General features: G+C 41.6%; 1 protein-coding gene across 1 annotated transcript; it reads left to right on the top strand.

Annotated features, from left to right (window-relative positions):
• The first annotated feature begins 881 nt into the window (after positions 1-881).
• LOC143419090 (uncharacterized) lies at positions 882-15,232 on the top strand. Its single transcript, XM_076885370.1, has 5 exons — positions 882-897; positions 1,605-1,682; positions 12,240-12,343; positions 13,320-13,916; positions 14,268-15,232. The coding sequence occupies exons 1-5, from the start codon at positions 882-884 to the stop codon at positions 14,943-14,945; spliced, it is 1,473 nt and encodes a 490-aa protein (XP_076741485.1). The 3' UTR covers positions 14,946-15,232.
• The last annotated feature ends 992 nt before the right edge of the window (positions 15,233-16,224 follow it).

Raw genomic sequence — 16,224 nt, 5'->3', positions numbered from 1 at the left:
CAACCTGCTATTTAGGTTTCTGTGATGGATTTGAACATAGTGTGATGGAGCATGTTTTCTGCCCTTGCTGTACAATCAGAACATGGTATTGCTTTAACAGAAGTCATCTGTGAAGGCAGTGGTGTATTATTCATGTTGTTTCTTTTTCTTTTTGGTCCAAGGACGTTATGATGTGCACCAGGCGATACACAGATGTCAAACATGGCAGCAGCAGTGCAGCCCTGATTTAAAGGACCTGGTTAGGAGTGGATATTGGCCAGCATCTGTCAACATGTCTACTCTTTACACTTTAGACCTCTTGAGCTCCTTCCTGGAACTAAAAGTATTTTCTCCATGATTCTCCAGGGAAGCTTTTGCAAAACTGTTGGAGCGTGGTACTACAGTGGCTTGCAAAAGTATTCGGCCCCCTTGAACTTTTCCACATTTTGTCACATTACAGCCACAAACATTGTGTGGATCTGCACACACATGCAGCATTTGCTTGCATTCCATGTATGAGCTAGCCTCAGTCAAAACAGTGACGACACATACATGACTGCCTGCTGTTTTGCGTTACTGTGTATCTACTGTGATTCATGCATGCTGTACTGTGACTGAGATAATAGTGTATATGAGACACACTTGACAACAACATTGATCAGGATGTGAAAAAGCTACCAGATACAAGTTGTCAGCAGGTTATGGCTGACTAACTTGACGAATGAGTGTGTGGGCCGTCTGCTGAGGACCAAGAGCTCAGGACAGTCAGACGGGGGCGTCGCAGCAGGAGTCACCGTGCTCAACAATCCTCTGCTGTCCTGAGATGTCACACTCCTGCCTGCACATACAAACCACACTGAAGTCAGAGTTCCACCTGCACCTCCACCTGTTCTTGCAACAGCATGAAAACTGACAGAGGTGAGACAGCAGAAAAGTTCTTGTCTATTTTTTTTTTTTTACTAAGTTAAGGAATTAAGTTAAGAAGAGTGATTAAATAAATAGTTTCTTGCATTTTTGATTTAGTGATTGTGTTTAGGATTATTTCAGAAACATGTTTAGAGGATCTTTGTAAGCCTGTATTTACTTTAAAAGAAGGGAAGCACTTCTTCATCCTACAGAAAAGGTGACACATTACAGATGAGTTCATAAAAAGTGTCTCTGTCACTCTTTCAAGGCTCTGTCACTTTTTCTTTTTGACTGGAACAGCATGGTAAAGTAGGCCTAGGCTGCCATCTTGTGGCAGTGTGTTGTTACTACAACATATGAAATTGTGTTTCTATTGGAAATATAATTCAGCACCACTGAGCCGCTCTCTCAGTTACAAACTGAACCTGTTTCTTAGACATATAAATCACTAAGTACAGTGAAGCTTTTGGTTTTGTAAAAGTGTTTCTTATTCTAAATGCATGTTGATTTTTATCAGGGTGAAGAGCAGTTAGCAGTGCATTCATGGACATCTTTAAACTATTATTTGAAGAATCTTTGGTCATGATGGCATGAACTAGAAGCGTGAGCTCCAGGTGAGACTGCACAGAACAACAAGTGTCCTTAAACTGCATCAACTGATGACTTCTCACAATTTTATTCCACTGTGTGTTTTTATCATTGAACGTTTCTGTCTTCAGGTTTCTCTCAGACCAAGATTGAATGTGATGACAAGGGTGATGAATGGTGTGACATGTGCTGCTGGCCCACAGAACCAGGTGAGTATGCTGTCCATGTGCTCTGCAACAATGAGGACATCCAACACTCTCAGTTAAGATTAGTTTTCGTGATTGTTGCCTCAAGGCCTGAGATCATGGTGGTGGGCTTGTGATGGACACACATGGCTGAAACCTCTCCTGTAGAGGCTAAGCCCAGGCTTGAAGCCACTGGGGTGTTCGTTGGCGGGGGTGACGCGATGTCACTGGTATGCATGAAGTTATTAAACTTGATACAGTCCAATAACTCCAGCCTTACTCATCTTGTCCTTCAGATTCTTTATTTCTAGGATTTAACAGCAGCGCAGCGGTCACAAACTGTTTGCTTCCTCCCGATCAACAACACAGCTGCCGCTAATTACGTGTGTCTACCTTAAATAGCTTCACAAACTCAAAATGTGACCTCTAGCACCAAACGCTTGCTGCAGTTGTTGGTGTCAGAGGTGACACACAAGGTATAGCACAGATGTCGTTATACTGCTCCAGCTGTGTATTGCTAGCTGTGGGGAGGCTTTTTATCTTGTTTACAGCATCTCTCCTGAGCAGGAAGCTCTGCCAGCCCAGCTGGGCTCTGAGCCAGACGTTATAGTATGAGTGGACCAAGATGATGGTGCTTCCCATCATACTCCACTCGCCAAATACACTCTCTGATACACCACAGCACACCGCAACCTGGTGAGGTAACAAATCACTGACAGTGAGGCAGAGACAGTGCTGATGCATTACATGACAGTGTTGGTTTACAGTCAGAACTTAGCAAAGAGTTGCTGTACGTGTGTGTGACACATACCAGAAACTCCAGCAATCTGTAGGTCCCATTTACACAATATATGACTTCATCCATGTTCTCCACTGGAGCTTTACAAAACTCCTCCACCATGAAGAGAACAACAGGTCAACAGAGTGCCAAGCACCTGGCGGTAGAGTGTTTCAGAGTTATTATGGAATTAAAAAACAAGCAAATATACATGTTTAATTATTACTGGCCTGAACTGTTTGGGTAGAGCAAGTTTAAACTATTTAATTTAATGTTTTTGCACACTGCGATGCGGTTGTGTGTTACCTGGAGAGAGGTGAGGATTGAGGAGGAGATGATGATGAGAAGCCAGAAGTCCGTGTGGAAGAACTGGCAGATCATAAAAGCCATGTACGCTGGAAAGATCAGCAGGAAGGGACAGAGAGAAACTGCACGGAAGTGCTTCCACAAACTCCTACGGGACGGGCAGCAAAACCAGCGTATGAGAAAGCAGTCAGGTTGATAACAGGCTTTGCAAACACACATTCAGTCAGATTACATTTATTGATGTCAAAAAGACAAACTGCCTGTTTAAGAATGAAGAAAGAAGGACAGTACACCGTAGTATTACTTAACTTATGATGTTAGCATGAGTTGTACTGATGACCATAGATAATGAATTCTGTGATAATTAACTAACTGCCCATAGTTATTAATAGTTGTTTACAGAGGTGGGACCAAGTCATTGTTTTGCAAGTCTCAAGTAAGTCTCAAGTAATGTCAGGCAAGTCAGAGTCGAGTCTCAAGTCACTGGTGTAAAAGTCCGAGTAAAGTCACAAGTCTGAAATTTTGAATTTCAAGTCCTTTCGAGTCTTTAAAAAGAAAAAAAAGAAAAAATAATGTTGCAGTTATGCTAAATGTAAATATTAGACCATGTAATTTTTAAATCTGTCTTTTTCTCAACACATGACAAAATAGTGAACTTAGAAAATATACACAAATTGTGAAATTGCACCTCTTTAAAATGCAGCTCAATTAAACCTAGCTCCAAGGATAATTTTCACCGACAGTTCTGAGATAAGCTGCATGTTATTCTTGGATGCGGTTGTAGGACCGGTGTCGTGCCAAAGTAGGTATCCCCGACAGAATTTGTTTCCCCTGTGCTGGGAGCATGCAGGAAGTACTGATGTTTTCATTTTGTGAAAAATTAGTATCGTTACATTACCATTCAGTTTGAGGGTTACAACAGAAAATTATATATTTATTGCTCACGGGGTATCAGATGGGATTATTTTAATAAACCATAAACATTTTGGCTAATAACTATTTTTATTCTCCTGTAACTTTATTATATAAAGAGCTAAATCCTCCAAAGTTTCAGGAGAAATGCGTCATAATAAGAAGTGTTTGTGAACGAAAAATCAGCAATGTGGGATACTGTTTGTCCGTGATTTACACAGGGGGAACAAATTGTGGCAGGACCAGCCTGATATTATTTGTATCCCACTATAACTTCGTTGTATAAAGAGCTAAGATCTCAAAAATGTCAGGAGTAGTCAGTCATTATAAGAAGTGTTTGTAAACTAAAAATCAACAATGTGGGATACTGTTTGTCCGTGATTTGGACAGTCCAGCGTGTGCTCCCGACGCAGGGGAAACAAATTCTGTCGGGGATACCTAGTTTGGCACGATAGTAACTTCCGGTCACTGCAACAAGCCCAGGTACAGTTTACCGACGGATGGGTGCAGGACCTTGAAATGCACCGTGTAGAACGAAAGACCATCGTACGTATCATAAGTTTACCAGTCTCACAAATCGTCTTCATAAATACACAATCGTTAACCGTTTATTAATAGGACCTTTAAGCTCAACGGTAATTAATTAGCAGTGGAAATAATTTCTGGTACGCGTTACAGAAATGTAGCAGTGACAACAATACTGTATGCTGTAATCGTACTGGGCAATTAGTGATACAAAAAACCTGTTTTATCCTGTGAATAAAAGTATATGTTTTTGTCAATGTACCAAAATAACAGAAGCGAAACGCAATATTGTGTCAGGACAATTCACTATTTATGCACAACAAACAAAGGAGCGACAATTTCTGTTCAGCGCCAGACTTGCTTGTAACCTATATCATCAATTATGTTATGAAAATGACGCATTAACTACAACAGCAGACTGACCTTTGTGGGAATGCTTGGAGCAGACTAACCTGTGAGCTGGAGGGTTCTGGGACGTTATATTTGGTCTTTGAATGGCTGCAATCCAGGCCACCCGTCGCCTCATTGTTACTTCGGAAACATGGCTCGAACAATTTCTCTTCAACGACGTAATCCGATAACAACCGATCTCTTTACCCGTCGGCTTCCCGTGGCTGTCATGCGACCGGCTATTGCAGTTAATAATACAACAGCTTCTTGCCATTTTTGTGTTTCTTTTTTATCGCTGTGATTTCAATTGAAAGCCTGCGTGCGCTAGTACCTCTTGCCACGAGTTCCCAGAATCCTTTGCGGTTTTACCCCTGAATGACGTCACATTTTCAATCTCTATATAATATGCGTGTTAAATTTTATATTTGGGGTGAAATATCAAGTCTTTTCAAGTAAACCGGTTCAAGTCCAATTCAAGTCCCAGGTCATTGGTGTAAAAGTCCAAGTCAAGTCACAAGTCTTAGAACATTTTTTCAAGTCAAGTCTAAAGTCATAAAATTAATGACTCGAGTCTGACTCGAGTCCAAGTCATGTGACTCGAGTCCACACCTCTGGTTGTTTATGATCAGTAAAAAATAAAACAAACAGTGGGACACAGAGTTTTCTTAAAAATAAACACATGAAAAAAGTCTTTGGTATATTATCTTAATTGCCTCTAGATGCTCCCAGGGCTAGGACTCAGGTATCTCCAGCATGGACTGCAGGATGGAAGCAACAACAATAAAGAGGATGATAGAGAGGAGGAAGGCTCTGTGGATGACCTGCAGCTCAATGAGGCCAGTTTGGACAGCAAGGATTAGCAAGGTGATCCCTTCAGTCATCCCCCTGCACAGAGAGGAAGCAACCTATTATGCTACAATATAGTCTTTGTGCCAGCGAGGCTTGTACTTGACGCGTGGCAGTCTTCTGGCAGTAGGTGAGCCAGTCTGAGTGTGGTGCAGCCTAGCAGTGTCAGCGTTCTTTTCAGTCACTGGGCGACAGCGTGCTAGATGAGTGGCATTCCAACTCTTTCCATCACTCAGCAAGAAGGCATTCAAGCCTTTGGCTTTTGTTACTGTTACAGGAGGGGTAAATCTGGGATGTCCTTTGGGAACATGGTGGGGTTTCCTTATCCTCACACTCTCTCCTGGTAGAAAAGAAGGTTTCCGTGCGTGACGCCTACCATCAGTGTAACGTTGCATTTTCAACTGATATTTCTGAACTGAGTGACGTGCAACGTATCCAGTGGAGACACAGCAGGAGGCAAAGGGAGTACATCCAGTATAGTATGCATCTTCCTGCCACACAGGAGTTCTTAGGGAGAGGGAAGTAGAGGGAAGTAGTTGCATGCGGTGTTGCACAGTAAACTTGAAGCCAATCCAGCACAGTCGCCTTCCATGGTTTCGACTGCTGGATTGATGTCTGGATACAGGTGCGGAGGGCACGATGAAACCGTTCGATTGCTCCGTTTGCAGCTGGGTAGTAGACAGATGTTCTGCTGTGGGAGATGCCTCTATTCTGGAGGAATGAGGTGAACATTACAGAGGTGAACTGTGCATCATTGTCAGTTATGATGTTCTCTGGGTTGCCATGACGACTAAAGACAGATGAGAGGAACTGAATGACATCATCAGTAGTAGCATAAGGTGAAAAGGCAAGCTCAGGCCATTTGGAGTAGTAGTCAGTCAATGTTATGACGTATCTACAAGCAGGTATTGCAGTATCAAAAGGCCCAACAATGTCAAGACCAAGTTTTTTCCACGGTCCATCAGGCAGTGGGACGGGTTGGAGAGGAGCAGGATTAGTATGTGCAGTTTTGTCATTGGACTGGCAAAGGAGGCATGAGGTTATGGCAGACTGAACTTGTGAGTCCATTTTTGGCCACCAGTAGAGATCTCTTAATCTTTGTTTTGTGCGCACAATGGTGACTTTCATGTGCCAGTGCAATCAGTTTAGGTCTCACTGAAAGTGGTGCAATGAGCCTTGAGCCTCTGAGAACATAATCACTTAGGGTTGAGAGTTCATTACGGATTTTGTAGTAAGGTGCAAGCGTGACATCAAGTGCTTTGATTGAGGCAGGCCAGCCACTTTGTATTTGTGAACGCAAAGCAACCAGTTCAGGGCAAGTTGAACAGGCAGAGTCAAAGTCCGCAACTGGAAGTGAGGACATGGCAGCAGAAACTTGGGCTACCATTTCATGATCTGAATCTGATGTGGGATGGGAAGAAACAGGCAGGGGCAGGCGAGAGAGACAGTCAGCTGTATAGTTCTGAGAACCTGGGCGGCAAATAACATCATAGTCAAAACACAGGAGGCGGGCAGACCAGCGGGCGATGCGCATGCCAACCCTATTAAACCCTTTGGTGCTCAGCAGCGTTGTCAGAGCTTGGTGGTCTGTCCGCAGAGTGAAACGTCGGCCCCACAAATACGTTCTCCATTTCTCTGCAGCCCACACACAAGCATAAGCTTCTTTTTCAACAGTTGAGTACTTTTGATCTGTTGCAGACAGTGTGCGGGAAGCAAACGCCACAGGTTTTTCTGTGCCATCAGGTTGCACTTGAGCAAATACAGCACCAAGCCCATAGTCACTTGCATCAGTAGAGATCACAACACGCAAGGCAGGGTCAAACAGTGCCAGTGCAGGACTATTCACCAGGAGTTTTTTTACTTCTTCAAAGCTCGCTTGTGCACCTGAAGTCCATGTGAAAGTGTTCTTGTCGTTAGCACAGCCACACATAGGGGCTACAACAGTTGCAAAGTTTGGCAAAACTTGGAGTACCATGACACCAAGCCCAGGAAGGATCTCAAACTGAGGGAACTGAGGAGGATTAAAGGGGCAGCACAGCAGCGTTTTGGAAAATAGTGTAAAGGCTTTTCAGGAAGCTTTTAGGACGCTGTGAAAATACTGAATTTGAATAGTGGAGGCTAGAAGTAGTGAATGTATCCTTCCTCTCTATCATTAGATGGAGAGAGTGTACAAAGGCCGGCATAGTGGCTCTGTGGCCACTCTTGCGCTTTTGCGTGTCCGTCAGCCAGCTGTGGAGAAGAGCAAAGTTTTTACATGCAAAGAGCTGAAGTGAAAAGCAGTGTTCCAAACAATGAAATGTGTCCACTCTTTGTGCTTTTCATGCAGTAATGTTTGATGTTTGAAGCTATTTCTGCTGTTGTCCCATTCCCGGTGAAATCCGCTGTCCCTCCAATCCCGATCCTCTTGCAAAGCAATCAGCATTTGTCAGACGCATCAGTCATTGGCGGTACTCAGACAGGATCCTGGATGACTACACGTCTGGGGTGGCTAAGAGAGCAATTGAAGGATGCCATGTTTACTGAATATGTGCCTAATTTTGTCAGGACATAGCTGGGTCCATTGCTTCTGCGTGCTCTATTTTCACAAGCAAAGGCCTGGCTCTTTCTCCTGGCACCTTCTCAGGTGATCTCCATGCCGTGGCTTCTTCTCAAATCAACGTCTGGACTGCCGCAAAACAGCTGCATCTCAGTGTTTTTGCATTTCACGTTGTCTGAAAGTTCCTCGACTTCTGTGTTTTTTCTCAGCATGTCATTGAGCTTACTCTGCATCTCTGAGCATTGGTTTTGCAGTTTTTCCTTTTCCTCTTCCAGTTCAGGTGTTTTGTAGTTCAGTTTGTTATAAAGTTCTTGCAGGTTTTGGTTTTTCCTCTCAAAGTCCTGGAGAATTTCTTTGTCTTCTTTCTGCTTTATTTCCTGTTGTTCTTGGTCTTGAAGCAGCTCTTGATATTTGTGCAGTGTTTCATCAAGCTTTACCTGCAGCGCTCCGTATTGTTCCTGCACACCTTGGAGTTGGCACTGCGTGTCTCTCTGGTCCAGTTTTTCTTTCTCTTCAAGGATTTCTTTATTCTTTTGCAGAGCTTCATCAAGCATTACTTGCGAGCCTTCGTTGTGTTTCTCGATGTTCTGAAGTTTGCAATCCAGATGTTTCTGTTTCATGTCTTGCTGTTCTTTCTCTTGAAGGAAATCTTTATTTCTTTGCAGTGCTTTATCAAGTTTCATTTTCAGCGCTGTGTATTTTTCCTGCACGTCTTCAAGCTTGCAGTCCGTTTGTTTCTGTTTAATTTCTTGTTGCTTTTGTTCTTGAAGCAACTCTTTATTTTTGTTCAGTGTTTTATCAAGCTTTACCTGAAGCGCTTTGTATTTTTCCTCCATGCCTTGGAGTTTGCACTGCTTCATGTCCTGTTGTTATTTTTCTTGGAGGAGTTCTTTAATTTTTTTGCAGAGCTTCATTAAGCTTGATTTGCACGCCTTTGTTGTGTTTCTCCATGTCCTGGAGCTTGAAATCCATTTCCTTCTGTTTTATCTCCTGTAGCCTTTTTTCTTGAAGAAACTCTTCATTTGTGTGCGGTCTTTCATCAAGCTTTACTTGCAGCTCCTGATTCTTTTTGTCCTTCAGCACTAGTTTTTCTAGTGCTTTATCAAGCTTTGCTTGGAGCTCAAAGTTTCTTCCCTGTCTAGGAGTTCCATTTCTTTCAACTTTTGAATATCTTCCTTTTCTAGAAGCTGGTTGAATGATTTGTCTACTTGATCAGGAAGTTGAATTTTGTCTTCCTGATCACAAAGAGGAGAGTTGGGCTTTACTGTTTTTTTCTGTTTTCTCTGAGACATGTTTGAATCTGTAAACTGTCACTCTGTTTATATCTAAATTAACTAATTTCAAGAAACTGTTGCAATTACCTGGACTGCCTCAGCCCAGGTGATGTAACATTAGCAGACAGAGGGTTTGATGTTGCAGAATCTTTGGAGCTGTACCATGCTGAACTGAAGAGCCCAGCTTTCACCAAAAGGAAGAACTAACTGGGCCCTAGATTGCCCAATCAAACCTCTTAATGCCACCTGCCCTCTCCTACATTAACTGTGGGCTCACCTTGTAGAACAGAGTTGAGTGTGGAAGAAATGGCAAAAATATGGAGCTGAAAAGCTGAGAGAGAAAAAGAAATGATAAATAAATCAATGTGTCAAATTAACTGACATGTTAGCTGGTGGAGTGCCCACTGCATTATATATATATCATCTCTTTTTTATAATAAATAATCAAAAACTTTATTTAAACTAAGATTTTAAAAAATATGTGCAGTGATTGATGTGCTCTCAGACATGTGCTTCAATCCACACACAAATACAAAACAATCTGACCACACGTACAACTGTTTCACAAACTCTATAAAGCATTCACACTCCAATGGATGCATCAGAAAGCAGCTTGGGATTACAATCTTGTCCAAGGATATTTCGCCTGCAGACTGGAGCAGCCAGGGATCAAACCAGAAAACTTTCTGATCAAAAGCTGACTTGTGCTAAATGCTGAACAGCAGCCAACCCATTTTAGCCATTTAATGAATGTGCCATTTAATCTTGGCTGCAGCCAAGATTAAATGGCACATTCATTAATTACAGACTTACGGATTGTTACATGGAACTCAAAAGAAATAATGAACCCATCTCGTGTCCTGTGTCTTCTATAGCTGTCTGTACTTTTACTTCCAAAGTTCATCAGCAAACAGTTTGCAGGCCTCTAATTATCAGGCTGTACTCAAGCGCTTGAATTCAACCTAAAAGCTGTGCTGTCATACAGAACCAAGTACCCTCCGCGGAAACTATAGCTAATGTCACAACTGGATCTGATGAGACAGCTATGATTTCTGGACTCGAAGTAAATAATCCTGAATCAATTTATACAACATCAGTTTGTTTGTTTTGCTTTCATAACAAATAGTTTGAGCCATATACAAATACAGAAGTGACAAAAGGAAACATATTTACAATCCAAAGTCAGACTAACAGTTTTCAGTAGCACAGTCTTTTATTTACAGTCTGCTTCTCCTGGTGGTAAACCTCTATCACATGTTTGGATTAAAAATTAGGCCTATATAGCTGCTGGTTCCAGCTTAAGCAATATGTTAAAAATACTAAATTCTTCATTGATTTGAGCTGTGGGGTTTGCTATACACTGGCAGAAAATTGTAGAGTAAATGGTGAAAACAAACAAACCAAATAACAAGATCCTTGAATTCCATCTTTTTTATTAACAGAAACTCCAACAAATTTGTGCCCAATTGATGATGTTTGGGACATGAAAAGTCCAGTCCAGCAGGTGGCGGTAATGCGCCTTAAAGCTTTAACCGCCAAAAAATACAAGAGCAGAAGAAGAAGAAGCCGAGTTCCCGCTTTATGGCGTTTTTCTCTCCGATTATTGTCAAGACTGATTTAAAGGTAAGCACCGAGCTAATATTAATCCGAGTCTAGTTAATCTTGAGTTTAGCTCCTGAATGAGGCTTTCTGTTGCTCTCCTCGGTGTCTCTTCTCAAGTTTTTGTGAACCAGTTGGAAAAAAAAATCTGACTAAATTGACTCAAGCTGCTTTAAACTAATTTACAGAAAGATATCAGCAAAAGGTTGTGAAACACAGAGAAGAAAATAATTTTATTAGAAGAAAGCTTTTAAATGAGCTCATTGTAATCAGAGTTTCTGTTGTTTTATTAGCCTGTTATTAAGGCTACTTAGCATCTCTGTGGCACCTGCACAGCTTATGAATGCAGCTTGCTAACTAAGCTAGCTAGCGCCACCCTTCTTCCATATAAGGTCACTTCCGGCTCCAAAAGACCCAACATGTTGGCGGTAAAAGTGCTATAATGAAATACATTTATGAGAAATGTAAAAATAAATGTGTTCCAGGCTAAAACACAGCTGCCTTTATCAGCGCAAAGTTGTGATGAGGCTCAGATTTCTACACCCACTCGGATATACAGATGAAATCAAGACAAGTACATCAATACAAAAATTCACAGGATTGTTCAAAAAATAATAAATTGCATGAATATAGGAAATCTTCCTCTCAGTGACTGAGTTGTCTCATTGTGTCCTCATTTTTTATAAATCAAGGCCTGAGTAACCCAACCTTAAGTGTTCATTAAGGTTTTTGTCACATAGATAGAAAATAAACTCAGAGATTAAGCGGCTGTTATAAACAGAGTGATTAGTTTATGTAAAAAATGTAGTTTGTTGTTGTTCTGGTTTACGTGCTGAAAATGGTTTTATTTGTGTATGTTCAATGTGTTAGACTTGTACATAGTTAAATATATGATCAAATAATGTTGAATCCTGGATATGGATTTGTAAGCAATGAAATTTGAAATAAGGGGGTAGGAACAAGAAAACTTCATCCTACTCCTTTTCGAGCACACACATTCTGTAGACATAGATATTTACATGAAAACTTGATGATTTTTAAGTTTTGTTATTTTTATTTTTTTCTGTTGTTATTTCAATTATATTTGCATGTTTGAAATAAATTTTATCTATCTATCTATCTATCTATCTATCTATCTATCTATCTATCTATCTATCTATCATTTCTCACGGCACACGTATATTGTTGGGTTTTTTCTTGGCCAGGGCATATTTTAAAGAGGAATTGCTCTCCTGGTACTGGTGTGTCATACTGCTGAATTTGGTATCGGTGCTCAAACCTTTTGTGTTTGTTTCAAACAAGTTGTCCACCCAGGGAAGCTAAAATGTGTTCTGTGTGTTCTCAGATGAACATATGAGACACTTTGACTCTTCAGTGCAGTGTGGAGCTTAACAAAGTTCTGTTTTGTGTCCCAGCTGATCAGGAGGAGGAGAAGAGTCTGACGGAGCAGCAGAGGAAATTTCAGCTACTTGGACTCAGCTCAGCCACTGCAGAGAAAACAATGAGCTCAACACAGAAGGTGACAGATACTAGTGTTAAGAAATACTCCATTAAAAGCTGAAGTACTGATATGTATATTTTATGCTAAACTAAGTGAACCTTGTGCAATATTAATGTAATGTAGAAATAATGTATACAATGTATACAATGCCTACATCTTAGACGGTGACGTTGCCTCTAAACATCAAAATGAGCAGGAAGATGTTAAAGTGGGATTCAGCAGGATTCAACCCTAAAATCAGCTGTAGTGGCTCAGTGTGGGGAAAAGGGTCACAGCTCACAATCATTTCTATTGAGAGCTCCAGTAGATTTTTTTAATGTACAGGCTGTGATCAGCTGACCTGCTGCTCTCTGTGAATTCATCCAGATGTCAGCAGATGTTTCACGAGTTGTCCTGGCTGATTTCCTTTCTCTACACTGACAGTACACTGTCTTTATATTAGACACTATACTGTTGGTATGTGGGTGGAGCTCAGTGAATGAATGTCAGCATCATGAGCTTAAGTTTAAGTTAATCTCTGCTACACTTGATGTAATCTAACTCTGACATGAGCACCACAGTCACTGTGCACCAGTCACACACTGTTCTTTACTTAAATCCATCACATTACAGTAAACTTGCCTGCTTATCCTGCACTAACCTGCAGAGGATTTTACTGCAGTCTTTACATCACATTGTGAGACAAACTGCACACAAACAGTTTGTGTGTTTGCTGATGTTTGTTGGGCTGATAGAATCGCTGCATTTGAAATTACCTGCCACATAAACAATATTACTCCATTTATTCTCGCTCGTCTTCTGTATTGCTAACTAGATGTTGAAATACCGCGACCGCAACTTATCAGCACCTGCAGTCGTTCAGGTTCTGGTGGTGTTTGGTGCCACACTCCACCTTCAGGTTTAAAACTAGTGTTAATGGAGGGAGTTTGAAGCTTCAGTTTGTTTAATGACTGCATTTCACTCACTGCCTCTGTTTGTATCTCTGTCACTGCAGGACCAACGTGGACCGAGAAGTCAGCGCTCTCAGGAGGCCGACAAACCTCACAGAAGAAAGAGAGAGAAAAAATACACCTGTGACGAGTGTGGGAAGGATTTTACCTGGAAGTTTAAACTAAAACAACATCAGCTCATCCACACTGGAGAGAGACCGTTCAGCTGTGACTTGTGTGGAAAGTCGTTTTCCTGGAAGAATGCCCTAAAAACACACCAAGTCGTCCACAGTGGAGTTAAAGCTTACAGCTGTGATCAGTGTGGCAGAGCTTTTACTCGAAGTAGCAACTTACAGAGTCATCTAGTTACCCACTCTGGAGTTAAGGCATACAGCTGTGACATCTGTGGAAAAACTTTCAGCCAGCTAGGGTACCGAAATATACACCTACGCATTCACTCCGGAGAAGATGTGTACTGGTGTGATCAGTGTGGCAAATACTTTACAACAGACACAGAGTTACAACACCACATGTTTACCCACACTGAGGAGAGACCTTATCAATGTGACCTGTGTGAGAAGACTTTTAAAACTCCACAGTACCTGAGACAACACCAACAGATCCACACCAGAAAGAGACTCTACAAGTGCAGTTACTGTGAGGTTTGTATTTTTATTTTATTCTTGTAAGTTCAGTCTGACTGTTTGGAACAAGTCTGCTCATTAAATTGTGTTAGCATGTTAGCACTTCTACTGCACCGAAGAGTAGCTCTGAGCCATTATTCAGGTTTTCATTTCATTTAAGTGTAAGTCAGATGTTACTGTAATATTAAATAAGTATTGCTGTAGTATTATGGTGGTAGTATTGTAGTTATTGTAGCCCAGTAAACTGAGTGTGTTAATTGAAACAGTAAAATGTAATTGGACGTCTGCAGAGATGCTCTTTATTTCAGGCGACTTTCAGGATAAAAGTGTTGAAGGACTGACTTACACTGTCTTTGTGTCTTTGTTTAGAAGCAGAGCGACACAGATGGATCCACTTCTCAACCCTGTCATCGCTGTGGTGGTGGGAAAGACTTTCGTTGTGACATCTGTGGAAAAACTTTCAGTCAGCAAGCCGGCCTAAAAATACATCAACGTAAACACACTGGAGACAAACTGAAATACTGCAAAGAATGTGGGAGAAGCTTCCCCACATCAGCTGAGTTAAAACAACATGAACTCTTTCACAGTGGGGTCAAAAAGCACCTCTGTGATCAGTGTGGGTCATCCTTCACCACTGCAGGTCACCTTAAAAGACACAAACGAGTCCACACAGGAGCGAAACCATACAAGTGCAGACACTGTGACAAAAGCTTCTCACAGTCAGGTCATCGTAACGAGCATGAACGTACACACATGGAAGGAAACTACAGCTGTGAGCAGTGTGACAAGAGCTTCAGTAATCTCAGTTCATACTCTGCACACAAACGATCCCACGTTACTAATAAACTGTTTCACTGTTACCACTGTGCCAAAACATTCACTTCATCATCTGCTCTGTGCAAACATCAGCGCGATCACGCAGGGCTGAAACCGTTCCCATCACAGGACGACAGCGAATCTGAAGAGAGAGAAACATCCTCTGGTTTCAGAGTCCAACTTAAAACCCTGGAGATCAGGCTCCACAGAGTTCAGGTCGGCTCTCCTTAAGTTTAAGTTAAAGTTAAAGTTCAAATGAGGCTATGAATCAAACTTCCTGTAGTTCCATTTTAATCTTTATAAATTGTTCTTCTGTTTGTGTTCAGTCGTTACCTTTTTTTTTCAGTGGTTGGATTAAAAATCAGTTTTCTGTTGTTTAAGTTTTTATTGAATGTATTTTGTTAAATAAAGTTAAAATATTGTTAAATAAAGAATTGTTTGAACGACAAAGATTTTGAGCCATGATGTCATTTCCTGTATTTCAGAGTAAAGACTGAAGTGACAAATGGAAACATGTTTACAGTCATGGAATAAACACTGATGGGTCATCTGTAGGAAGTACTATTGCTGACAGACTCGACCTTGTTTACAAAGAAAGAAAGGAACTGATGACATGTGTCAGCAGAGGCTTTCAGGGTTGTTTAGAGTAGAGCTGATAGTCTTAAAGAGAACATGGCGATTATGACAATTTAACACAATGATCTGAGAAAAATATCTGTTTCTCTCATTTTTACTGTATTCTGATCAAATTTCCAACGTTCTTTTAACATTTCAAAAGAAATTGTCTTTCTTCCACTTTCACACTTGGCCCTAAAAACACCAACATCCGTGCATCACCCTTGTGTCAGTCTAATGAACCTAACATGTGAGTGATACATAACACACATTCACACTGGCTGCATATATCAGTCCGGGGGGGGCAGAGCAGAACTCTGTATGAATCAGACGCGCTCACATATTCAGGCTTTCCAGAGGCGTTTACCATCAGAAGAAGCAGAACAATGAATCATCAGCACCCTGCAGAAGAACACAGCAAGCAACAACTCTAACAATAAAGACGTGCTGGAGCCAAAAGATGCAGATAGCGAGTTTTAAACGATAACACACAGGATCAAAGGGGGAGAGGGTAAAAACCCACTGCCTCCTGAGATAAAGATCAGCAAGTCAAGCTGGCAGCAGACGACACAAAACGCTCTCTGGAGGAGGCGGCGACTGTGGAGCAGGCCGACGAAGAGGCGGATCGGCAGACAGGAAGCTCCCGGGGTCCCACAACAAGATGTTGCGCGTCAGACTGGAGCAGGATATCCCCATGTTGGTGACACTGCCCATCGAGGTACAGCCCAACTTGGCAAACCAACCCTTCCCTTTCTTGGACACCACACTGGCTGATCTGGGCATCCAAGACTGAGTCTCACTCCGTGTGGGGACGTTTTTTTGTTTTTGTTTGTTTTTTAAGAAGCAATCATGTGTATATATTCAGCTCAGAGCTGAAGGAGAGGGTGGTTTGGGT

This window comes from Maylandia zebra, linkage group LG6 (assembly GCF_041146795.1).
Source record: "Maylandia zebra isolate NMK-2024a linkage group LG6, Mzebra_GT3a, whole genome shotgun sequence".
NCBI classification, from domain to species: domain Eukaryota; kingdom Metazoa; phylum Chordata; class Actinopteri; order Cichliformes; family Cichlidae; genus Maylandia; species Maylandia zebra.
This window is presented reverse-complemented; position numbering and strand designations above follow the sequence as displayed.